This window comes from Symphodus melops, assembly GCF_947650265.1.
Source record: "Symphodus melops genome assembly, chromosome: 1".
NCBI lineage: Eukaryota > Metazoa > Chordata > Actinopteri > Labriformes > Labridae > Symphodus > Symphodus melops.
In genome coordinates this window covers 34,509,329-34,536,670 of record NC_136691.1, presented here as the reverse complement: position 1 = coordinate 34,536,670, position 27,342 = coordinate 34,509,329, and the positions used below count along the sequence as shown (strand labels likewise).

At 41.7% G+C, this 27,342-nt stretch overlaps 1 protein-coding gene across 3 annotated transcripts; it reads left to right on the top strand.

The window, feature by feature from the left end:
* Window positions 1–1,813: 1,813 nt before the first annotated feature.
* mamdc2a (MAM domain containing 2a) lies at window positions 1,814–25,390 on the top strand. 3 transcript variants are annotated; one of them, XM_079363193.1, is made up of 14 exons: window positions 1,814–2,000; window positions 3,730–3,855; window positions 11,122–11,378; window positions 13,372–13,456; window positions 13,722–13,847; window positions 16,006–16,262; window positions 18,925–19,018; window positions 19,746–19,892; window positions 21,210–21,475; window positions 21,640–21,736; window positions 22,960–23,106; window positions 23,258–23,511; window positions 23,828–23,912; window positions 24,054–25,390. In XM_079363193.1, exons 1-14 carry the CDS (start codon window positions 1,973–1,975, stop codon window positions 24,113–24,115), a joined length of 2,031 nt encoding a protein of 676 aa, XP_079219319.1. In that variant the 5' UTR covers window positions 1,814–1,972; the 3' UTR covers window positions 24,116–25,390. The 3 variants fall into 3 exon arrangements, with proteins under 3 accessions (XP_079219319.1, XP_079219320.1, XP_079219321.1); XM_079363194.1 differs by lacking the exons at window positions 23,828–23,912; window positions 24,054–25,390 and having other exon boundaries at window positions 22,960–23,102; window positions 23,258–23,472; XM_079363195.1 differs by lacking the exons at window positions 1,814–2,000; window positions 11,122–11,378 and having other exon boundaries at window positions 3,773–3,855.
* The last annotated feature ends 1,952 nt before the right edge of the window (window positions 25,391–27,342 follow it).

Below are 27,342 nucleotides of genomic sequence, written 5' to 3'. Positions count from 1 at the left end.
TCTCTGAGAGATCATCCTTATTTTATAAAGGAAATCAAACATAACAGGAAGCAGTTTGTTTGAAATCTCAGACTTCTGATGAATTTAAACTTGTTTTTATTTTGCCTTGTAAAAAAAGATATTTGAACCCTGAACTTTTCTCAAATTAAAGTTGAAGTCTGTTTCATTTGTAAAATATGATTTTTACCTGCGCGATTGCTTTGTTTGATTTCACACAAGGTCTAACTGTTTCTGTCGTTCTGTTTGACCCTCGGGTTTCTCTTCTCTCTGCTATTACAATAACACCTGATCAATCACACCTGCTGATCAGTACTCTGCTTCATCTTTATCATGTTCTCACATGTTCTGTTGCTACGCTAACCAGGTTTGTTTACAGTTTTTAACATAGATATAATCATCAGAGCAGCTGGTTGTCTTCAGTCTGAACTGAAAGTCTCAGTATAAATCATTTTGATGTTTATACCAAAACACACACAGATCAGAGCAGCTCAAACACAGAGTCACACACAGGCTCACAAACTGCAGCTCTGCGTGTGTGTGTGTGTGTGTGTGTGTGTGTGTGTGTGTGTGTCATAGACACCATGAATTAATCACATTCATGGTGTGTTGGGATGCAGGGAGTAAGTAATTCAAACTATTAACAGTGGCGTCTCCAGGTTTCTTGGGGCCCATGGGAAGATCTCACATTTTGCCCCTCCATCATACATCCTCCGTAAACCCTGAGACGTTACTACTACAACCCCTCCATTACACAAGTATCCCCTGTAGAGATTTAAATTAAGGTTGGCAAAATAAAAATACCTCAATACTTTAAGATAATACTCATTTTATATTCATTCAATCAATCTTTATTTTAACAATCCAAGTGGTAAAACTTAAAAAAAAAGAAAAGAAATGGAACATGGTGTGTAAGAGAAAAATGAATACATCAAAAATTGCAGGCGAAATACTGAACACATTCTACGTTGCACAAAAACATTGGCAGCTTTGAGATTTGTGTTGGACTGCCCAAAGATGATCCACTAGTCCAACCCATGAATTCCAATTCTTCCAATGTCCGCAATACATCCCATCATTGCCAAGAGCCAATAAATGAATCCAAATGTTACCAATATCTTTGTACAATTCACACATTGTAAAGGAGTTGATCTTGATGAGTACATTTCAATATTGTTTAATAATTATGAGAATCGTATTTCAGTATAAAAATCTGGTTTCAATAAGAGGAGCGCCTTCCTCCATTGGGGCTCAGGGTATTTCTGTCTTATACGCTTAGCTCCACTACGACACTCATGACCATAAGCTGACAATGACATTTAACATTTCTGTTCAACAGAGGCTCAAAAAATTCACTGGTGCTGTTTGATAATAGGCAAGGCAGGAAACTGCTTGGGGCCCTAGGACAGTAGGGGGCCCCCAAGGGCCGACTTTAACCCACAGCAGTGGCTCAAAATGTGCAAATTTTGCAGTGACGAAGGATAACCCCCAAACTGTCTGTCATTGCCCTGCTAAGCATGCTTTTTTTTTTTTTTTTTTTGAGAATAACGAGGATTTATCTGTCTGGTATTGAAAAAGAAATAAAGAAAGAGAAAGATGAGTATGCGTTTTGAAATGTCTAATTTTATTTCAAGGGAGACCTGGCCAAGACAGACAGCAGGGCCCCAGATTAATTTTTACCTATAGGGCCCAACAGACTTTAAAATTTCCTCTGCACACAGTGTGTCAGCGGCCCTGCATCCTCAGTGTGATCCAGCAGAGGGAGGCGGAGAGGAGCTGCGGACCGGCGCCTTCTCTCGCTCCGAATATCAGCTCGTCCAACCGGACCAGACCTCCTGCACCTTCTCAGTCCTCCACACCGCTACCAGAGTAAACATGTGAGAAGGAGGAGGAGGAGGAGGAGGAGGAGGAGGAGGATTGTTTGAAGCAGTTTGTGAATCAGAGAGGAAATAATCTCAGCGAGAGAAGCGACACGATGAGCAGCTTCTTCCTTTGTTTGCACGGTGAGTTCACACTTTATCTTTGTGTGTGAAATTAACTTTAATTTCACAAAAAAGTAAAAAGAAAAAAAAAAGTTTTAAAGATTAGTTGATTAGTTTATCTGAAACCACGGATGAGGTTGAGATAGCCTAACTTCAGTCCAGTTATTTAAGCTAGATAGAGAAAGGGAACCCTTTCTGAGAAGTTTTGACTTTGTAGGTTAGGACTCTTGTCCTATAGCCTAAAAACATAAAGCGGGTTTACGAGATAATGATCTGACAATGAACATTTATGCGCACTGAATGCATGCTGGAGCAGTTTTTATGACAGCATCACTTTAGTAACAGAGTGTGGTTTCTTTCACACTTCACTGGTTAACTGGGTTCCATTAGAACAGATGGCTCTCCCCACTCTCAAAATTCAAAATGTCAAATAACTTTATTGGCTTGACATTTCAATTCAATTGAAAAACCTTTATTTGTCCCCGTGGGTTAAACATGTTGCTAAAGCAAAATGTACAATACACAATATAATGATTTACAATTAATTAATTTCTCTCTCCTAAGTGTTTCAAAGTTATTCAAAGAATTTTTAGCAAAAATTCAAACTTCATACACACATCAGTGTGTATGGAAAAGGATGAACAGCTCCTCACTGCTGTGGCTGTTTCACTTAACAGAATGTTTCAGGAACAACTTAAGTAAACAGACTGAAAGTGTGTAGCCTACTATATCTTAAAAGGGATCAACGGAAGTTTAAACGTTTTTATTATAGGGCCTGACCAATATGGATATTTTCGGCCGACCATGACATCCTTATTAGGGATAAACCCCCCCCCCCCCCCCAAAAAAAAACAGATACTGATATTCCGGTCCATTTTCTTACATCTATGTTTGATCTGTAAAGATAAATAGATTTAGATAAACACTTTTATTGTGGTTATTCCTCAGATGCAGTTCTGAAAAACTTGTAGAAAAGATGCAACATAGACAAGACTTTCACTCAACTGGAAAACAACTGCACATGTACAAGCATCACGGCCCTACACTCTGGAAAGTTATGTGATTGTTATAATCCATAAAAAATGTGCAGATACCGATAGTCACAGGATCTGCGAATATCAGCCGATATCATCGAATCAGTTGGCCAATTAATTGGTTGGGCTCAAAAGCAACAATGGAAGTCTCTACATGGAGGTGCTCAGGAACAGATCTCACATCGTGCCCCTCCATCACAGCCTCAGTCAACAGTGAAATATTACTATAACCACACCTCCATTTCACAAATGACCCATGAAATTATCGACATGTTTTAAAAAACACATCATCTGTTTTATACAGTATAAGACAGGTTTGTGCAGAAGAATTCATCCATCCAAAACTTCAAGCAAACTACTGCACACTAAATTGTCTAAATTGCACAAAAACATGAGCAACATTTCCAAATGGAAAACAAAGAGGGAGCGAGCATAGTCTTTTTCGAGAAGAAGGTGAAGCAGTTTTTTCCTTCCTTTGTGTTTCTGAATTCTCAGAGTGTGCATTTTTTCCTCTGGTCTTTGTTGAGTGTGTGATCAAATCAAACTGATTAACTTGGGCAGGATGATTCAGCTCTTTCATAATCGGTCTGTCTCCTAATTGATCTGACACCGGATTGGTCTGTCTCCCAATTGGTCTGTACTCATCTGATTGGTCTGTCTCCTGATTGGTCTGTCTCCTGATCGGTCTGTCTCCTGATTGCTCTCTCCCTCCACAGTGCTCCTCCTGTGTGGCCACCTGCAGGCTCAGCAGTATCTCCTCCCTGGTTCTTGCAGCTTTGAGCTGGACTCATGTGGCTACACGTCAGACCCTCAGAGCGGTAGCTGGAGCATGAATGAAGAAGGTAAACACTCATCTTCACCATTATAATCAATTTACGACTGATGTGTATCTCAGAGTTACATTTCATTTAAGAAAACATAAATGAATTAATAAATAAAACGTAAACAGCTTTTTTTTTTTTAAAGGATTATTTTTGGCCTTTTTGCCTTTATTGATAGGACAGATAGAGTCGGAAAGGGGGAGAGAGTGGGGAGAGACATGCGGGAGGGTGGCCACAGGCCGGACGCGAGCCCGGGCCGCCCGCGCGAGGAGCAAGGCCTCGCAACATGGTACGCGCGCAGTCGCTGCCGCTGAGCTATCGGCGCCCCCAAACGTAAACAGCTTTTAACAGACAGAGTCACAATGTCTATTAGATGATTAAATGATTAAATGATTGGAGATAAAGCAGAGATATTAAATCTTAACGCATCGTAAGTCCAGACTGATTAAAACTCAGCAGTTTACTATTGATTAAAAAAGAAAATAGTGACTTGAGGTGAACAGAACAACCCACTAAAGATAATATCAGTTACATCATCTGATCAGGATCTGTAACTCCAGTTATCAGTAACAAATATACAAGAAGCCTTTAAAGTCGGCATTTCTAGACTGATGACCTCACAGCGGTGCACTGAAGGCTGTTCCAAAGTCTTCTTCAAATGCATTGGTGTATCCTTAGTAGCTTTCTTCATGATGATGCATCTCCATGTCGATCACATCACAGAGCATCTCCATGTCGATCACATCACAGAGCATCTCATGTCGATCACAACACATCACAGAGCATCTCATGTCGATCACATCACAGAGCATCTCCATGTCGATCACATCACAGTAGCATCTCCATGACGATCACATCACAGAGCATCTCCATGACGATCACATCACAGAGCATCTCCATGACGATCACATCACAGAGCATCTCCATGTCGATCACATCACATCACAGAGCATCTCCATGTCGATCACATCACATCACGAAACATCTCCATGTCGATCACATCACAGAGCATCTCCATGTCGATCACATCACATCACAGAGCATCTCATGTCGATCACATCACAGAGCATCTCCATGACGATCACATCACAGAGCATCTCCATGACGATCACATCACAGAACGTCTCCATGTCGATCACATCACATCACAGAACGTCTCCATGTCGATCACATCACATCACAGAGCATCTCCATGTCGATCACATCACAGAGCATCTCATGATGATCACATCACAGAGCATCTCATGTCGATCACATCACATCACAGAGCATCTCATGTCGATCACATCACAGAGCATCTCCATGTCGATCACATCACAGAGCATCTCCATGACGATCACATCACATCACAGAGCATCTCATGTCGATCACATCACAGAGCATCTCCATGTCGATCACATCACAGAGCATCTCCATGTCGATCACATCACAGAGCATCTCCATGATGATCACATCACAGAGCATCTCCATGATGATCACATCACAGAGCATCTCCATGTCGATCACATCACAGAGCATCTCCATGACGATCACATCACAGAGCATCTCCATGACGATCACATCACAGAACGTCTCCATGTCGATCACATCACATCACAGAGCATCTCATGTCGATCACATCACAGAGCATCTCCATGTCGATCACATCACAGAGCATCTCCATGTCGATCACATCACAGAGCATCTCCATGTCGATCACATCACAGAGCATCTCCATGACGATCACATCACAGAGCATCTCCATGATGATCACATCACAGAACGTCTCCATGTCGATCACATCACATCACAGAGCATCTCCATGTCGATCACATCACATCACAGAGCATCTCCATGACGATCACATCACAGAACATCTCCATGTCGATCACATCACAGAGCATCTCCATGTCGATCACATCACAGAACGTCTCCATGTCGATCACATCACATCACAGAGCATCTCCATGTCGATCACATCACATCACAGAGCATCTCCATGTCGATCACATCACAGAACATCTCCATGTCGATCACATCACAGAGCATCTCCATGTCGATCACATCACAGAACATCTCCATGTCGATCACATCACAGAGCATCTCCATGACGATCACATCACAGAACATCTCCATGTCGATCACATCACAGAACATCTCCATGGCGATCACATCACAGAGCATCTCATGTCGATCACATCACATCACAGAGCATCTCATGTCGATCACATCACAGAGCATCTCCATGTCGATCACATCACAGAGCATCTCCATGACGATCACATCACAGAACGTCTCCATGACGATCACATCACAGAGCATCTCCATGTCGATCACATCACAGAGCATCTCATGTCGATCACATCACAGAGCATCTCCATGTCGATCACATCACAGAGCATCTCCATGACGATCACAACACATCACAGAGCATCTCATGTCGATCACATCACAGAGCATCTCCATGTCGATCACAACACATCACAGAGCATCTCATGTCGATCACATCACAGAGCATCTCCATGACGATCACATCACATCACAGAGCATCTCCATGTCGATCACATCACAGAACGTCTCCATGTCGATCACATCACATCACAGAGCATCTCCATGTCGATCACATCACATCACAGAGCATCTCCATGTCGATCACATCACAGAACATCTCCATGTCGATCACATCACAGAGCATCTCCATGACGATCACATCACAGAACATCTCCATGTCGATCACATCACAGAACATCTCCATGGCGATCACATCACATCACATCTCCATGACGATCAGATCACAGAGCATCTCCATGATCATTACATCACGTAGTGTATTCATGATGGTCACATTACAAAGCATCTCCATGACCATTACATCACCAAACGTCTTAGTGCAGTCACATCACAGAGTGTCTCCATGACAATCACATCACAGAGACAGTATCTCCATTCCCCAAGAGGATCACATCATGAGAGTCTCCATAACGATCACATCACAGAGCGTTCTGATGAGGATCACAACACAGCATTGCACATCATTCAGTGAGACGGAATCAGTGAAGATTCACTGTTAAAGGTTTTAATAGGCCACACATGAACACAAATTAACTAAAGTTACAAAAATCATAGTTAGGTAAATCAGTCATGAATGCAGCGTGTGGGTGAGTGTAGTGTTGTAAAGAGCAAAACAAAGCAAAACCAGCTGGTGGAGACCTGTGAGGAGAGTAAGTAACAAGTAAGAGTGGAAGCCACTTATATAGCAGAGGCCTGCTAGACTCAGGTGTACCGAGTTGTGCTAGTGGCCCACCTGACTCCTCCTTCTGTCTGCCAAGACAGGAAGCCAAACATGCATACAAATGGCAGGACGTCACAAAGCCCAAATTCAGACAGACTCTTATTATGAAAGAGCAGCTGCCTTGTGTTCTCCCTCAGTTTATGTTTCCATTTTTTACATAAAGTGTATTAGTGTGTGTGTGTGTGTGTGTGTGTGTGTGTGTGTGTGTGTGTGTGTGTGTGTGTGTGCGTGCGTGCGTGCGTGTGTGTCAGACAAGAGCTGCAGCATGGTCAGGCTGGTTTACCAGACTCAGGGCATCATGTAGGCTCTGCCCCCTTCCAGCAGAAAATAGACCCATAAAGCAGAGAAGGGACCACGGCGCTGTTTGTGTTTGGTTGCCATGACGATGTGGTGATGTGGGCTTGAGCTGAGGAAGCTGCTCCAAAAAAAGAACCTGAGGGTTAGTGGTTAAAACAAGGAGAGACTGTTTTTATAACAGAGAAGGAGAGAAGAAGGAGGAGGTGGAGAGGACAGGAGAGGAATAGGGAGAGGAGAGGAGAAGTAGGAGGAGGAGAGGAAAGGAAAGGAAAGGAAAGGAAAGGAGAAGGAGAAGGAGGAGGAAAGGAAAGGAAAGGAAAGGAAAGGAGAGCAGAGGAGATTAGAAGTAGAAGGAGAAGGAGAGGAAAGGAGAGAAGAGGAGAAGGAGGAGAGGAAAGTAAAGGAGAGCAGAGGAGATGAAAAGTAGGAGGAGGAGAGGAGGTCATTCAGTTGTACTGTGCAGTAGAATGTCTGACTTTAGTTGTGTTTAGAGCGGAGGTAAATTCTGCTGCGATTATGTTCACAGTCAGTGCAGAGATATGAATTCACGGCAGGACACAAACCATCAAGATTAAAAATGTTATGTTTTAATCTACGAACACATGTTAGTGATTTGTAGTAACAATTATTAGCCATTAAATTCTCCTGATGTCAAACTCTTTTTGAAAAACAAGCAATTTAAAAGTTGTTATCGTGTGTCTTGCAGACAGACCACACACAGCATCATGATGTCGTTATTTCTGCATCCTTTCAACCTGTTTATTGTATTTAATCCACAGTGGAAATCTGTTAATTGTGATGACAGATTTCAGCCCACTTTAGTGTGTGACTTGTTAAGCATGTGAAGCTGTCAGTTTCCCCTGCAGGAAGATCCTTCATGGACCTCTTTGACCAAATAAGGGATCAGATAGAAGTGTACCAAACACACACACACTCATGCATGCAGTCACACACTGAGACTGAGGGCTTTTAAACTCCATAAATACACTTCAAGTTCTCTAAATGCACTCTGTGTCCGTGGGTTTAATGTGGGTTTAATAATCCCTCAGCTGTGACTGAAAGGAGAGAGGAGACTCTCAGTTTATTTTACTGAGACAGTCTTCTCAGTAAGTTTCTGCTTATTTTATGTTGAAAGCTATGTGTTTACTGTTTATGTCCAGTCGAAGACTTTCTGTGTGTAGACATTGTAGATTTGTTTGCTTTCAGAGTTTTTGTGTCTGTTTGTGTGTTGTCGTGTCTGCAGGTGAACTCTTTGTGTGTCTATAAATAAATTCAGAGAGGATAAGACACAGGAAATTAATAACTTAGAGCTTCCTGTTGGTACTTAGTGTGCTCAGTACATAGAGCACAGCCTCTAACTGGCTCCATGGATGCATCCAAATTGCAAAGTGTCAGGCAGTAGAAAGTAAACAGTAGACAGTTAAATGTTTTTTCTCTATGTTGTAGTTCTTGTTCCAAGTGTTTCTTATCTTGTATTACCTCCTCCCTTTGCCTGTTTTCCCTCTGTTTTGATTGCCTTGGTTATCGTCACGCGTTATTAGTCTCACTTGTGTCTGATTACCCCTGTATCTATTTGACTTCAGTTTATGTCTCCCTGCTATGTCTTATTTCCTAGTGTTACCAGTGTTTTCCTTATGGCTCCTTGTTTGAGTTGGACTTTTGATAGATTTAGTATCTTCTGTTGAAATAAATACTTTAGTTTTTCGTATCTGCAGTTTGATCAAGTTCCTTTTTTTTCAGAACTTGACTTCTTCATTCTGCTCATAACCCAGTCCTACTCAAAAATCTGTCATCTCTACTTGGAGAACAAACACCACCACAACAATTCTGTTATTAAACTAATTACTGTCAGTAGTGTGGTGGAAACATGTGACCTCTCCTTTTTTTGAAAAGAGACAAGCATTAATGTCATTATTCACAATCCCAGCAAACACGTACAGTTGTGGCCAATACTTGGGCTGGTTGGGCTTTGGGTGGGCATGGGCTTAGAGTGGGCTTCATTGTTGGGCCCCACATGGGCAGTAGGTGGGCAGTAGACCCTGTCAACATGCGGGGAACATGTGGGTCAGATATGGGCTGGTGAATGGGCCCCATCTGGGCGGCCCAGATCCTGACAAGTAATTAATTGTAATACTGGTCTCTTTGTTATCTTTATTATTATGATTATGATTATTATGATTATTATTATTATTATTATTATTATTATTATTATTATTATTATTATTATAGCATTTAACACAATAACTGTATTGTATGAGTGTGTAAAAAGAGCCTTTGTTCGCCAATAATAATAATGGTTACTACCCTTATGGGTGCCATCAGGGACCCATAATAAGCCCAGATGGGGCCCAGCTAGTTTGGGCCCCAGATGGGAGAAACCTGGGTTGCCCATGTGGGTCTAAGCTAAGGCCTATGTAATGCCCACCTTGAGCCCATCTGGCCTTGCACCATGGAACCCCCGGACAAAATTAACGGGGACCCAGCTGGGCTGCCCAGATGGGGCCCATTCACCAGCCCATATCTGACCCACATGTTCCCCGCATGGGTGTGTTGACAGGGATGTTACTGACACACTGTCAGTACTCTCTGTTTGACTGCTGGGTCATTATTCTCCGGGGCTGGGGTTTGTAATTCCCCACTGATGAAAAAGGGTGTACAGGACCGTATTTTCCGCACTATAAGGCGCACCTAAAAGCCTTCAATTTTTTCAAAAGCTGGCCATGCGCCTTATAATCCGGTGCGCTTTATATATGGATCAATATTGAGCCGCAACAGGTCTCGCAACTACGGTAAGCAGCCGCCGACTCAATTTCCCCCCGTAGAAGAAGTAGTGCGCGATGCATGCTGGGATATATAAAACGGCGTTTCAATTCCATTTGTGTGTTTGTGTAAAGACCCTGAAATGGCTCCTATTAAGAGACACGCTTACAACGCAGAGTTTAAACTCAAGGCGATCAGTCACGCAGTAGAACACGGGAATAGAGCAGCAGCGAGAGAGTTTAACATTAACGAATCAATGGTGCGGAAGTGGAGGAAGAAAGAGGATGAGCTGCGCCAAGTAAAGAAGACTAAACAGAGTTTCCGCACAGCACCGTCCAATGGATGCATAACGTAACCCAAGCCTCTACTGTAGCGCCTTATAATGCGGTGCGCCTTATATATGGAAAAAGTTTTAAAATATGTCATTCATTGAAGGTGCGCCCTATAATACGGTGCGCCTTATAGTGCGGAAAATACGGTATATCTTAGCTTGTTAGCTGTAAGTTAACACGTAATATATTGTGCAGTTTACAGAGCCCAAATAGTTTGTTGAATAATAAATGTTAGTTTCTCATCACCCCTTTAGTCTGTAACTCTACAGTTGTATCATTGGTCAAATGATGGCCTTGGGGTGCGGATGGCCTCGTGGTTACCATGTATGAAGGTTCAAATCCAGCCTTTCATTCTCCTCTCTCTCTCCCTGGTTTCCTACTCAGTCCACTAAAAAGAAACAATATGATACTATAAAATATCTTAATGTTTGATCCGGAGGTATACTTTAAATATAATTAATCAAAAATATTACAAATAAAATATAGTTGAAATCTGATCAATTATGGTAAATATGTTTAATCTAAACTTATAAATTAAGTAGGACACATAATGATATCAAAAATGGTGTAAATGGGGAATAAATTGAATATATTTACTTATGTAATATATATTTGTATAACTTTTAGGACATCTGATCTCGGTCGACTCTGCCCTCCTTCAGGACCAGGATCAGGAACAGGCAGTTCTCGTAAGTCCGATCCTGGACCAGCACGACTGGAGTTGTGTGCGTCTGGTGTACCAGATCACAGGGCAGGGGTCACTGCAGGTCCACCTCAGACCAGACTCTGATAACTTTGACTACCTGCTGTGGTCCTCAAGTGTGGCCTCCGACAGTTGGCTCATCTCCAGTGTGGACCTGCCAAACACCACTGAGCCGCTGCAGGTGAGACCACACAGACAGAACCTCAGAGCGGACAGGAAGTCACAGTTGATTCTCACAGAGTCCAGAGAGGGGTGAGCGTCATGACAGGGTAAAGCTGGCTCACTCTGTCAGGTGAGCACAGGGCGGCTGTGGTTCAGTTGGTAGTCTGTTGTCTCCTCACTGAAAAGTTGGGAGTTCTATTCCCAGCTCTTGCGGTTGCATGTCCGATGTGCCCTTGGGCAAGACACTTAACCACAATTTGCTTTGTCAGCAGCATATAAATGTGTATGAATGGGATTAGGTACTTCTGATGGTCTCACTACATAGCAGCTTGTGTGACATCTAGTGTTAAAGCACTTTGAGTAATCAGAAGACTAGAAAAGAGCCAAACAAGCTCAAGTCCATTTACCATAGTGGTAAGGTAGCTCAATCTGTCAGGTGATACTTCTGCAGGGTCAGGTCAGTATTCAATGAAAGAATCTTACTTTTTTACTTTTTTACTTTTCTGGTACATCTAGAGTTTAAGTTGCTGATGTTAAACAGAGAAACAGAGGATATGATGTCATGTAACTCCAGTCCGGTTCTAGTTAACCACAGAGCGGTTACACAACTGCGTGGTTATGTGTGTGTAAAACTCAGACAGAGTTTTATAAAGTGTGTAATGGAGACTGTGAGTTTGTTCCACATGTTGGTTAATGAGAGGAAACGCAACGACATCACACACACTCACGCACACACGCATACACACACACATACACACACACACACACACACACACGCACACACACACATCTGATCACAGACTGTTGATAAAGCGGTCTGATTGTATAGAAGTCTATGATAAAATGGTCCTACTTTTCAGTTAATTTATTTCCTCAGTAAAGATTTTCCTAACGAGTGTAAGGTTTCAATGTCTAGTTTCAAGCCTTCTTCAAACGGCATAATGCTCGTTTAGTAAAGCGTTGTCCCAAAGAACAGAAAGCAGGGGAGACGTTAGGTCGGGGCGACCTAGGATGGACAAATGCTACCATGGCAACCGTAATAAAACATTTTTTTTAGGGTTTTGTTGTAACAAAAGAAGGTCTGAGGAGATGTTGCTTCATGTTTCTAGTATTTTGTTTAAGGAAATGACCATATTTGTAAAAGTGGGTGTAGTTGGAGAAGAGCAAGAGAAACCTTTGTTCCTCTCCATTGTTGTCACTATGATGCTTGCATGGATGGAGCGCCGTGTGGTGAAGTAAGTAAGATATATAAGGTCTGCTTGATGTCTTTGGAAGACACCAGTGAAGGGTAGTTCACACTTGATTATCTGGCTGCCCATTGGTCTACATAGTTGGTTTGCTGCGGCCCATAGAGTCCATGTGGTAGGGTAGGAAAGTATCACCACCTGGCTTCTAGAGGTGGGAGATAAAATCGATACAGTGTAGTATCACAATATTTTGTGTGGCGTTATGATATCATCTCTCTCTTTTGAATATGATGTTTTAGATGTACTTTTTTATTGTGAGGTGTGTGCAGCCTTTTACAGGGTTTTACTTTTATCACAGTGTTGGTCAGTCTGTGAGTTTGACTCCAACTCCGTATGAATAAAAAGAGTCAAGAGGGATGAATAGACTGAGATAGTTCTTAATTTAGTTTACTGTAGTTGCCTAATATGCTGTTAAAAGCTTAATCTCCTTTAAAAAGCAATTGCAATATATTTTATAGCAATACTCAACGCAAACTGTTTAAAGTCCCAACAGAATTGTATCGTGTCTTTAGGATCGGGATCATATTGTATCGTGGTGCTACTTCACATTAACAAAGCCTGCGGTCTGTCCAAGTCAGCTTGGGTTTATAAGGCTCATAAAGTAGGTCATGCAACTCATCAGTAGGACAAGACTCCTTCACTGGTCGCTTATCCTTTGATCAGAGTACCTGTACTCGCTGTTTATTTCAAATTCAAATGTAAAGTGAAAGGTGTGTGACGTGATGTTTCTGTGGGATGGTCGGTGTGATTTTTTTTTCCCCCCAGATTTTATTGTCCGGACGACCCGAACGAGAAGCAGGAAACAGCGTGGCCATCTTCGAAATCCACATCGTGCCTGGTTACTGCATAGGTCAGAGTCACACGATCTACACAATCACCTGTTTCAGTTTCTTACCTGTATCAACAGAGTGTAACCTGCAGTAGAATTAAATACAAATAAAGTTTATATTTTTGCAAAGTGTAACCTTAAGATGCAATCAAAAAAGTCAGCGGTCATTATTATCTGTGTGCCTTACCTGAGTCTTACCTATATGTCTTACCTGTGTGTTTTAACTATATGTCTTACCTGTGTGTTTTAACTATATGTCTTACCTGTGTGTTTCACACGTGTGCAGAGTGTAACTTTGAGGAGCATCACCTGTGTGGTTACAGTAACAGCTGGAATCCAAATGTAAACTGGTATGTAGGAGGAAGTTTAACCAGAGAGAATGACGCTGATCTGAACCACACCGACAACAGAGGTATTGATACACACACACACACACACACACACACACACACACACACACACATTCACGGCACTGTTAGAGAAGTAGAGACCTGACAGTCATGTAACCTGAGGTTTGTTGGATGAGAAATGCTTTAGACTTATTTTTATTGCCCTCTAAGAGTTACTGTCAAATCCACAAGAAAACTCTCACAGTCTGTTTCTTGGGGTCTCCCAGAGGGAAAAAAACTTCAATTCCTGTGTGATGATTTCCATTATGCCTAGCAGAGTCCACAACATGGAGTTCATGTGTATCTGTGTAGCTCTTTCAGTTTTTCACCATGTGGAGTGTGTAATTCTTCCATCTACCTGTACCTGTAGTTCAGCTCCCAGCCTATGGTCACGTTGAAAGTTGTGAAGTATAGACCCACAGCTGAGAGTCTTTCCGACCACCTCCTCTGCTCATTTGTTGTCTTTGAGTCTTTGAGTCTTTTCCATCAAACCACTGTTAGCATTAGGTAGGCCTGGGAAACAAAACAACATGATGATTAATGCAATATAAGTTTTCTCCGTTTTTTTTCCAGCACGGTGCTTATGAAATGTTCCATTGTTCAAGTTTGTCATGTTGTGACAATAAAGAATAATTAGACCCAAATTAACCATCTGTTTTTTTTTTCTGGTTTTTCTGAGAATGTTCTGAAATAACTCTTAACTAAAAACTTTTTTTTTTTTTTACTTTTTAAGCTAAGTTAGGAGGTCTCTTCTCAGAGTGTTTGTGAATAAAGTCCCACGAAGTTTCAGGAAGATTTCAGGAGTTGTGTGTGTTTGAGAAAACAGCATCAGACTGTAGCCCTGTCACTGTCAGTCATGATCCCCTAAATCCAGCGGAGCTGAAGATGAAAGTGCGCCTCTGTTGTTATCTCCTCGATCAGTGTGTTGGAGCACAAACTCATGTTTAGTGTGCGGTCAGATGTTTATGTCTGCACTGACAGCTGATTGTTACTGTGCTATGAGAACAGGCTGCTCACTCACTCACTCTCACACACACACACACACACACACACACTCTTCATTACTTATATATATATATATTAGAGTTTACATTATCACTGTGAGGAAGGATCACAGCACAGTGTCACCTCCTCATCTAACGTCTACTCTTCACCTGATCTGACACAGTCTGAGTCTTGCCGTGGTCTCTGTGGTCTGACAGTCACTAGATCAGGTCACATGATTGATGGTTGTGGAGGCTCAGGTTATAATCAGGAGGAGAGCTGCAGAGACAAGCTGCTGTGATGTTTGAATGTTTGACCTCATTCATCTCTGTTTAAAGACACAGTATCAAAATCTTCAGTATGTGAGAAACCCACTGTACTGTGACACGTTGTAATAAGTCACCCATCACACAGCTGTGTTAGATGCTTGATTCTGTTCTGACAATTGTGCATACAAAGAGTCTAATTACGACCCGCTCACTCTTTATTATCCCTCACTTAATGTTTTTATTGATTCACACTCCAATAACCACACGGGTCGTACGGTCTTTCTGCAGCAGATCATCTTCTGCATGTAACCACAGTGTAGAAACAATGGATGTAGCCAATGGGATGCTAGCTAACTTAAGTTAGCAAAGCTAAACAGTCCTGGAGGCTAATTCATTAGCTGGGCTAATTAACCTTTATCATACTGACAGAGAGAGAGAGAGAGAGAGAGAGAGATAGAGTCTATCTGTCATGGTGTCTCACCTCTGTTTATTAGGGCCTGTGTTTTTTACACTAGACCGATCAATCAAGAAGGTGCGGGACTTCTGATGTCTATTTTGTCAACAATGGTGGAAGAGAAACTAATGTGACTCATCGTAGTATAATTTACACTGGGGAGTTGATAAAGATTCATCCCGACCAGTTGTCCTAAGTAGAGAAATGAGCATAGAGACCAACACTACTTTTTGTACCAGGCTGTAAATGTTTATTTCTGCTGTGAAGTTGGACATTTGGACATTGGACATTGAGAGATGAGCCAATGCAGGACAATAGAGGAACTGCAGCTATTTGTGCTTCATCATTTATGTCTCAGCTGCAGAGATGACGATTTAATATGTTCTGTCTTCTCACATAATAATACAAATATATTTTAAAACAATAACAAGAATAAAATCAAAAAGTAATAATAATAATCACAATCTGCTGCAGGTCACTACATGTACGTGGACTCAGTCTACGCCAAAAACTTCCAGGAAGTGGCCAAGCTGATGTCTCCCATGACGACAGTGCCGATGTCAGGCTGTCTGTCCTTCTTCTACCACAGAGACCAGGAGACAGGAAACATCTTCTGTATCTTCACCAGAGACCAGCAGGGACATTATGAGGATGTCTGGAAACCTGACGTGTACTCTACAGCCGGCTGGACTCACGTCAGCGTAGACATCAAGGCCCCGAGACCTCTGGAGGTTAGTGTGAGCACCATGCATACTCTCACACACACACACACACACACACACACAGACCAGCAGATGATCAGTAGAGCAGCCTCAGCCTCAGGTTCTGTAGACTCATGATCATGGCTCAGTGTGCTGTTTGGCATATGTAAATGTTGTGCCGTCATTTGGGCCCCTTCCTATGCAATTCAGCCTCACCGTTGCTAAGAGAGCTGCACAGTTAGAGTGAAAAAAAAATGACCTTCTTCTGAGAGTTGTTGGAAACTGTGCCACAGTATTTATAAGAGATGTGCTGCTCAAACTTTCCAGTTATCATCCAAACAATTCCACAAGCTGAGGCTGTCATTGGCTCCAAAGTTCACCCACATGTGTGCAGCCGTTACCATGACAAGGACGTCAGTGTTGTTTGTTGTTTGAGTTGTACCTTCGCGAGGAAGCTTTGTTCAAAAACAGTGAGACTCATATGACATTTTCAAGTCTGCTTTCACAATAAAGTTGGAAAAGTTTCCCTGTCCTCAGCTCATCACCTTTAAGTGGACAGAGCTGAGCTTTATCAGCATGAGTGAGAGAACTTCTGGCAGATACAGGATAGCGAAATTAACTTCACCTTGGGAAAGGGATCTTGTTATGGATGGAGCAGCAAATGGAAAATGCTAAATGACATGAAGTGATGATTTTAAACAAGTGGATAGAACTTCTTCCTCTTCAACTGATTTAATAAATAAAAATGTAAATACTTTTATTTCACAGAGGGGAGACAGTGAAAGGCACAGCAGTGACATTTTTAATCAATTTTTCAATTTTCAAGAGCAGGAAGATGCTAAGTCCTGCGTCCTGGAATGGACGGATGGATGGAATATCTGACCTTAATTGCATCATGATCATAGACTGTGAATATTAATGGACGAAGCCTGACGTCACCCATCTATCAGTGCAGGGGGCTTCGGAGGCTCATCGACAGCCACCGCCATGCTGGACACCCTGTCTGAATCTAAGTGTTAGTCAACCTGACAACAGGCTGAGAGGTTGAGGTTTTAAACCACCTGTCAATCACGTCAGTTAGGCACCTAACACATATCAGTTATAAACTTAAAGTCGTTTAAAAACAAATCCGCCCCGTACAGTGTGTGTGCCCATGAAGACAGGCTGTGAACGTTGTAATTTCTAAAAACAAGCTTTCATGGCTGCAGTGTGTATGTAACTTCCAGTGTTCCTGGAGCCAGCCTCCAGCGCACAGTTGAAGAACTGCAGAACTTGGCACTTCTGCATTGGCTTTATTTTTAAGATCAGAGGTGAACACATTAACACTGACTAACCTAGTTGATGGTACTTCCTAAATCGCCAAAAATATAGACGCTTATTAATGTAACAGGAGGAAAGTGACAGAACTTCATGTTGTCTGAGTTCTGTGATGAAAGATGTGAGCAGAGGAAGTTTACTGAAGACTGATTTTACATCAACTGGAGCTGAAATCATTGTAGGAGCAACAATGTTGATCAAAAACAGACTCTCTCTCTCTCTCATGAGTGAGACGACTCTGTGAGTCAGCTCAGACGCAGGATTATAAAGAAATGAGTGTGATGGTCAGGGTGGAGTCTCTGATGTTTTATATAAACTATTACTATACTTTTTAATATAACTGTAATAACATTTATACCTCTAATATAAACTACAACTACAAACTACAACTGCAAAGAAAGCTATAACTTGTTTACTATATATAAACTATGACGTAAAAGACTAAACATTAGCAGAAAACGTTCCTCTTCTTTGACCTTCACATCTGTAAAGCTGTGACAACACTTTAAAAAGATAAAGATATGACCCCCGGTAAGCACAGCACATTGATGATTCTCTTTGCGCCCTCTAGTGGTGAACCGACTTTAGATTTTACAATCCTGTTAGTTGCTGACAGACCATGAGAGCAGAGTAACAAAATAACAGTGACAGTAGCACAATGTCAGATATATAAAATAGATTTAAAAGAGTTAGAATCCTTACATCCTGCTCAAAGCTGATCTACGCTGAGCTGCTGCGATCAGATGAATAAACAAAGAAGACAAACTGAATACACAACATTCTGCTGTTAGCAATGAGTAATTACGCGTCAACTTATCTGATTTTAAAACTGAACTGCGTACATCTCCGCTCTGTTTGTGTGTTTTTGTTGAATGTATAATTTTTCATCCAACATTTTTCTGTGGACGTGAAATTAATTCATTAAAGATTCCTATAAAGATTATTAAAGATAATTAAGACTTAAAAATATTTTTGAAGGCACATATCTCTTTGTTTTAAAGATTGGTTGTCTTTTTAATGTGAAGCCGCAGAAAAATCTGTTCAAAGAAAATCCTTAGACAGAATAAGAATCTTTGAAACATACACACACCACAATGTTTCCTGAACTGTCAGCCACTGTCTGGTGTGTGTGTGTGTGTGTGTGTGTGTGTGTGTGTGTGTGTGTGTGTGTGTGTGTGTGTGTGTGTGTGTGTGTGTGTGGAAAATATGTTGTGTAACTGGGTCACTTCCTGTGTTGAGGCAGCCAGCAGCAGAACTTTTCCATGGAGCAGAAACATTCTGAGTTAACATGGTTCTGACGTGTGTGTGTGTGTGTGTGTGTGTGTGTGTGTGTGTGTGTGTGTGTGTGTGTGTGTGTGTGTGTGTGTGTTAACAGGTGGTGTTTGAGGCGGCCTTTAACAGTGCCAGAGGAGGATATGTGGCCATAGATGACATCACGTTCTCACCTGAGTTCTGTCACACAGACACAGGTGAGGATCAGTGGTTGGGTTGGTCGTTTTTCCTCTCCTGATGTCATACTGCATATCCAAATATCCTTGGACACTGAATCCTAAACTGCTAAATTGGTCAGAGGCCATGCTACCTGTATTTCATCAGAACATTAACTAGAGACCAGTCCCCCCACATTAAAGAAGCGGGGCCTCAGGACCAGCACACCCCCCTGAGAACTAAGCGTCTCCATTACAGAAACACCTGTAGTGGCCGTAGAGGCAGAGAGACCACAGAAGGAGAGCAATGGATGAGCTGGGAGGAAGACGAGAAGGAAAAGAGCTGTGGGGAATAAACACATTCGAAAGGAGCTTTATCATAAAGCGTGCATGTATCTCTAAACAAAGTAAGCCAGTGGTACAGAGAACACCCCACATGCATTTTGCTGAGAGTTAGGGGGAGGAGCCAACAGCTGAACTTATTGGACTATATTCAAACATACTTATGATTACTATGAACTGTCCTGATTGATTAAATTCAATAAGGAAATGATATTGTATTATTATAATATTGTGTACAGTGAAAGGATTTGAAAACATTTCCTCTAAACATGTATGTACAGTACATCTGTGCATGTTTTTGACACGTTGTCAACATACCTGTGCCCTGGCATCCTAACCCCAACACACCTGTTACCTGGATGACTCGCTCTAATCCTCATCTGACAGCAGGTATATATGATAAGTACTGTGTGTGTGTGTGTTTCAGAGCCAAGCTTTGACCCCTCAGTAGCAGACTGTGACTTTGACAGAGGACTGTGTCTGTACTATCAGAAGAGAGAGGACAGCGCCGTGTGGAAACGAGTCACAGTGAAACCTAATGTGTACAGGACAGGAGATCACAGCACAGGGACAGGTAACACACACACTAGTACACACCGTTACACACACATACACGCACACACACAAACACACACATTCATAGAAATCGATTGATGGGGACATCTTCTGATCAGCCGTGCAGCTAACAGGCTGTAAACATGTTCGTCACTTTGGAAAAAAACTTCCTGTTTGTATCAACAATCAAATGATTTCATTTTAGTGGTTACAGTGACTTCATAAAAACATACCATAAAATACAAACTAAACCAGTAATCAAAAGTCAGAAATCAATTATTTCACAAGGATTTCAGTCATATGTCAAATATCACATGATATGTCATAATGTGATATGATCAAGTTAAATTATGGAGCTATGATGTCATACCTGGGGCGGGTTGTTTCTGTGTGTAGTTTCCTTATAAATGCCTCTTTTAGAGGATACACATGGTTCATATAATATAACTTCACCGTGACATCACAATGATATGAGGTATGAATGGTTAACATGATGAATACATGACTGTGAGTTGTTAGTTATATGTGATAGTACAATGTTGAAGTGAAATTCCTCCTCAGGTACAGGTGTGTACTTCCCTCCCACCCTGCATGCTTGCTTGTCTCTCACTCCTGTCACATATCGGGCTGCCTGCGCCCGTGTCCACCTGGTGTTTTTTTCTGGGCAGAAAATCACAGGCTATGTGCCTGGGAGCACTTGCATGAAGCGTTTTGTGCGCTGAGAAGAAAAGTGCTGCATGTCCGACAACATTCTGTTAACTTGACAACAGCCACTGTATGACGGTCACTAGTGCCTTGCTTCATTTCCTGAACAGACACAGAGAAAAGTGGATGTGTACAAGACACGGTCAGTAGGCGGTAAACCTCCAGGGAATGTTATAGATTTGGAAAAGAGCTCTGGCGACAACAAAAGCTCCTTTCTGAAAAGTTGAAAATGTTTCAAGTTGAGTGCTTGACGTAGCCCCACGAAAAAGCCAACGCTCTTTACTCAATGGAAAAATAAATGAAAAAATGCTTAGGAAAAAAAAGGCTCAGCTCAGCCTTTTCTTTGTTTGGTTTGGTGCCCTCATCACAACATCTCAACATATTTCACCTAGCTACCCAAACATTTATAAATCCTGATGCTTACATGTCACATTGGTTATTTGACATGTTGGATTATTTCAGTTAAATAAAGATAATTGTGTGCTCCCTCTTTGTTAACAGCCCTGAGCCAGGTGGTAACATGTAGTTCTACCTGTAGATAACCCTCACCTGCAGTCTGATCATAAAAAGGTTGTTGTCAGCAGGTAACATCACAGAGCAAGACGGTGATCTCTATCCCCCTCTATCACAGGAAGTTTCCTGATGGCCAACACTCGCTTCTTGTCGAGCCCAGGTTACGTGGGTCGTCTCCACGGTCCTTTGTTGCCAGGTAACCACATGTACTGCGTGAGGTTCTTCTACCTGCTGCAGGGCCTCAGGAGCGTGGACAATGCGCTTGTACTCTACGTTTATGACGACAACAACGTGGCCCAGGAGAAGGTGTGGAGTCTGAGCGAGGCTTCCAGAAACGTGTGGACTCGGATGGAGATTACCTACATGAAGCCCATGAGCACCAAGGTACACACAGCCTGGGGGGGGGGGGGGTTAAGAGTAGAAACATTAGATGAACATCTTAGATGGATAGTAGTCAGGGTTAAGACGAACACAGACAGGTGGATACATGTATGAACAGAGGGAATAATGAGTTTACCTCCATGATAACTGAGCTGTGCTTCTCTCAGCTGGTGTTTGTCAGTATCTGTAGAAACTTCTGGGAGTGCGGTCTGGTGGCCATCGATGACATCACAGTCAGCCTGGGAAACTGTCAAGTGACTGCAGGTAAAACACTTACTACCACACACACACATGGGGGGGAAGGGGAACTGTGTGCTGTGTTGGGGTATCTTACATAACGCTCAATTGGTCTCAGCCTAAAATGCAGATGTCTTTCCTCTTTTCCACTTGATAGAATCATTTTCTGACCCAGCACTCACTTTGTATGAACAGCAAATAAAAATGCAAACCTTGTTAGCACCCATGTGTGGAAAGGGTTGAATGAGGTGCCATCTGGTGCAGAAATCCACGGCCCCTTGCACAACCTAAAACCTGCTCTGCAGTCTCATGGTTGTGTTGCAGCGTGTGCCTGATACTTAAAAGGGCACGTTAGGAAGATGGGCATACATGTATAAGTTCATAACAGCTCGTCAGACACAGTGAAGCAGCGCTCCCACAACCTTTCTAAATGTGTACCATACATATCTATGGAACTGTGAAAAAGAATTTCCCAAAGGGGACAACAAATAAACTAACTTACTCCTCAGTTAGATATATTTTTACACTCACACTGAGTTGGACAGAGGGCTGAGCGATGGTGATCTTCTCTTGTCCTGTCTGCCATCATCTTCATTCTATTTTGAACATGAGGCGGGTCTGATGATGTAAGGGACGGAGATAATACTCAGAAAACCCCAGCTGAGACAAACACCAAGCTCTCCATCATGAGCTCGTTCTGTCTAACATACACAGAAACACACGTGCTGTGTATGAGTTATAATGATTCTTATACATTACTGAGTGCCACAGACATGGAGCCGACATATGTCAATACAAACTGTTCAGAGTCCATCACGTACACACAGCCAAGGATTCCAGCAGGGTGAATAAATATTACAGCGCTTTATTTTGATGTTGAGCGCACAGAACATTAGTTGACGTAGATGCTGTCAGGAGATTGTCCCTTTGTGACATCATAAAGCGCAGTGACCCCTCCCCCAGGTGGGAGACTCCCACAGCTTGGTGTTTGTTGTGTTCTCTAAGTCCACCTTGCCACCATCAACAATCAGGCATGGTGGTATAAGAAAGCCCGACCCACCCGAGCCCCTCCAGGGGGGCGTGGTCAGACAGTTCATATATAAATAGAGGGGTTAATAGGTATGATCAAATACAGGATCAGTGTGGATTTATCTACATTTCAACAAGCTGATCCCTCACCCCCTACCGATCCTTCTCTACCTGCACACCAATCTTCTGCTCTTCAGTGTTGTCCTCTGACTGCTCCCCAGGACCCCTTCCCACCGAGTGTGACTTTGAGGATGGAGTCTGTGGATTCATCCAGGAAAAAAGTGAGGACAAAGCTGATTGGCTTAGAGTCCGTGGACACACCCCTACCTCCTACACTGGCCCCAAAGGAGACCACACCACTGGGGTGGGTGAGTTCAATTATTCATTTAATTATTCCTTTTTCTACAAATGTACAATTATTCATCAACATAGTGAAACACTATAATTGTGTGTGTGTGTGTGTGTGTGTGTGTGTGTGTGTGTATATGTATTGATGTAACTGTTTTGTTCCTTTCACAGGTCACTTCCTGTACATCGAGGCGTCCCTCATGCGTCCTGGTCATAAGGCACTCCTCCTGTCGCCTTACCTGCGGGGGGCATCGTCCCCTCAGTGTCTGATCTTCTTCTTCCACATGTACGGCTCAGGTACAGGCTTACTGAGTGTACTCCTACGCGACGGCATCAGAGACACGCTACTGTGGAGAAGACGCGGCGAGCAGAGCATCAGCTGGATGAGAGCGATGGTCGACTACCATTGTGACGTCAGACATCAGGTACACACAGTCACACTAGCTACACAAACTTTTTACTGTTCTAAAGGCATCACATTTTAAAACGGATTTTATCTCAATGTCTTCATTTGTTTTTAAAAATCATTTGTCAGAATTTTTAGTTGAAATTAAAATAAGTTTCTTCCTGCTCATCACGAACCCATAATCAGTGTGTGTGTGCGTGTGTGTGTGTGTGTATGTGTGTGTGTGTGTATGTGTGTGTGTGTGTGTGCGTGTGTGTGTGTGTGTGCGTGTGTGTGTTTGTGTGTGTGTGTGTGTATGTGTGTGTGTGTATGTGTGTGTGTGTGTTTGTGTGCAGATTATATTTGAAGCCATCAGAGGACCAACACTCCGCAGCGACATTGCTTTAGACGACATTAGCTTTAAGAGGGGACCATGTACAGGTGAGAACATCTTATTTATTCATCTTTGTACACGGCAGACTTTATATGAACTATTATTACTCTATAACTATATTTGTGTTTAATTATCTCATTATTATAACGACAGTAGTTTTTATACCCATGTCATATCCTCCTCCACAGATCCCACTGATGTCACTCCCTTCTCTGGATCCTCAGAATATTTTAACGAAATCGAGAACTGACTTTTTGTTCAGATATACATGAATGAGACAATTTACGTTTGTAGAGCGATTTGAATGCGGGCTGCTGTTTTTATTCTTCAGTTTATTTAACATTTTTACACTCCGATCAATAATCCTGACTACTCTTTGTGATGGAATGAAAAATAACACAAGTCCATTCACAGATTAATAACTCACACAAAGTGTTTACCGACACAAACACACACAGTGTTTACAGACACATGACAGGAAATCATTCACTTTGGATGGATTGCAGCCGCTCAAAGCATTTAGCACTCATTATATTCAGGCACAAACACATCCAAAAAGTTGTTCATCTCCGTGCAGTTTGCTCTTGTTTTGTGTTTGAATGTGGAGAAAAGGTGTCCGCACCTCTACTCTGCACGGAGCTGCACTCCACATTAAGATGATTAGCTGTATGAAGGGAGGGGAAACTTTTTCAACTTTGTTTTGAGGGCAGACTGAACACGTGATTTGAGTTTCACCTTTTAAAAAAAAGCTTCCTCTCTGAATGGAGCAAGAACTCAAGGAGTCGTGGTAATGGCTCTTGACTGTCTCCCAACATGGATGAAGTGCACAACCACTCACAGCCTGAACTTGTTTCACCTTATATTAACAATAATAATGTTGTAGTAATAGTTACAGATTTTATTTTCAGAAAATACATTTTTAAGACATACAGAGCTAAAATTGTTTTCCTGATCACTGGAAAGTTTGAGACATTAAAAATAAAACTGCAAAGCAGTTACCACCAATTCTCAGTAGTTATTGAGATGATGTTCATTCCATCTGTGCATGGCTTTTAGTTTGTGAATTATGCACTTTTTTATGAAGGCTAGTTTACATAAAAGGGGGCTTATTTCTGCCAGAATTACTACATAATGGGTCAGTAACGGCACACAGACTAGTTTGTTTCTTTTTCTATTTCTAGACTCCTAAACAGACTTTTTAAGTCAACATACAGATTTATAAAATGTTCTTTGGAAGTAGAAGCTGTCATGGTGTTCAGTGTTTGATCTCTTTTATAGTTCATCTCAAGCATGTGTTAATAAGAAATCCTCCAGTCATAAACCTTTAGATAAACAGAGAGTAATGGATGACATGTTTTCTCCTGGTTTCACATTCATTGTTCAGTGCTTCATATTTCCAAAGTTTTTAAAATCTCGGTTCTCAGCATGCCAAGGTGGATGTTAAAACTGAATCTTGATTTGAAAGTTTTCCAGGTTATACTTTTACTTTGTTAGATCAAGAATAAACTTTGCATGTGTGAGTGAATGCTGATAAGGATAAAGAGGTTTAAGAGAGGAAATATCTCTAGAGCAAATCTGCTTGTGTGTTAGTGGACTGTGAATCTGTTGTAACTCTGACAATGTTTTAAAACCGTTCTTAAGTATGTTTAGCTGTCACAAACAATGTGAGGGTCAGACATGAGCTGTCGATCCCTGAACCACGGGACACAGGAGTATTCTTCCGTCAATTTAGAATAAAAAGGTAAAATAAATTATTGAAGAGTTGATGCCCTTCATTGAGAAACAGCTAATTATCCTGCCGTCATTAGAGGATGTGGTCAGTCAGTGTGTGACGGAGGTGAACTCATGGATTGATTGGTCGACCATCCCCCGAGGTTAATCACTGACAGGATGGAGGGGTCAGCCTCTCCACGACTCAATCGATGCGCCTCTATCACCGAGAACGTCTCAAGAGGAACCACTCCACCACATCATCAGGATAACTTTATGAAGAGATTAGAACCAGGAGCTGGAGGAGGGAAGCTTACCTGTTGGACAACTCCTGAACAAAAGAAAAAAATACAACTGACTTAAATACTGTAAACTTCATATAAAAGTTCATTCCAATTTACAGCCCAGTCCATTTTGAAAGCCTGGTGTAGCTAGCAAAGTTAAGTATTGGTTAGAGGCCCATGTTTATTTAGTGATGAAATAGTTTGTGGATCAAAAGAAAGGAGTGTGGGGGGGAAAAGAAGGTTTAAGTTCCTCTGATTCATATATGTTTGTCCCTCCATATGAGAAATGCTTTTCTCAGAGTCTCGTGCATGATGATCTGGATATAGATGAAAAACACGTAAACGTCAGTTAGTAACAGGGAGGACTGCGCGGCTTGCGCTGTCTTTAAAATTTAATGGAAATTATGGGTGGAGGAAATTCTCAATCTTGCATGAGCAACTTGAACAATATCTGCTTTAAACGACTAAAAACGGTATAAAATGTTTTCAAAGCTCAGATCAGCCCTCACATAATGATGTTAACAAGGGTCTCTTCCAAAGTGCAGCACGTAAGCAGGAAAGGGCTGAGCAACATCAGCAACACATTCAATTTCCAAAGGTACTTGAATCCATCACAACCATGGTATCACTGAGAAAGGTAGTGGCCTTGTCCATAGATAAACACGTTCAAATTTGTCTATTTCTTTGTCAACTGCACTTGACTGCAGTTCATTTATGGCATAGAAAGCTCAAAAGGTGGGAAAACGCGAGGACCTCCTGCTTCACTCAGACTCAGTGTAGTCCAACCTAACTATGATTTCATGAAACCAGAGGTCCTATTTCTACTTTAAATAAATAAATGATGTGAATATGCAGAGTTTAATTTAAGTCTTTACAGTTTAAACAGCATCTGTTGTTCTCCTGAGAGCCACTAGGTGGCGTTAAGGTTCTGCACATTGAGCTCTGAACATGAACCTGCAGAGAAAGGAAACTGAATATAAACACATTTTAAATAACTTGTTCCTACAGACTTTTTGAAGAAACAAAACCCCATCGTATTATTATCAAACCTTTATTAATGCACCGCTTTGACATAACAAAGACATGGGTACATACCTAAATGTTCCTCACATGAAAAAAACTGAAACAACACCATAATGAAAACAAACTGAAATAAATAATCTGTAAGGACATTTATCCTAAATGTGGTATAAAAACAAATAATTAAAATCACTTAGGATGAAAAACAAACTAATGTATCAGAATTTGTTGTTTAATTTTTCTTAAAAAAATCCAAATCATTAAATATAGAAAATGCTCAATAATGACCGTTCTCCCCACATACAGAAGAATAATAAAGTGTTAGTTAGTAAGTTATTTAGTTAGTTAGATAGTAAGTTAATTGTCCCCTTAGGGAAGTTCTTTTTCAAAGTGTGAGTGTCTCCTCTTATTAAACTGTGCAGACATGAACTTTATGATGAAACACTTTGAACCTGAAGCAGCT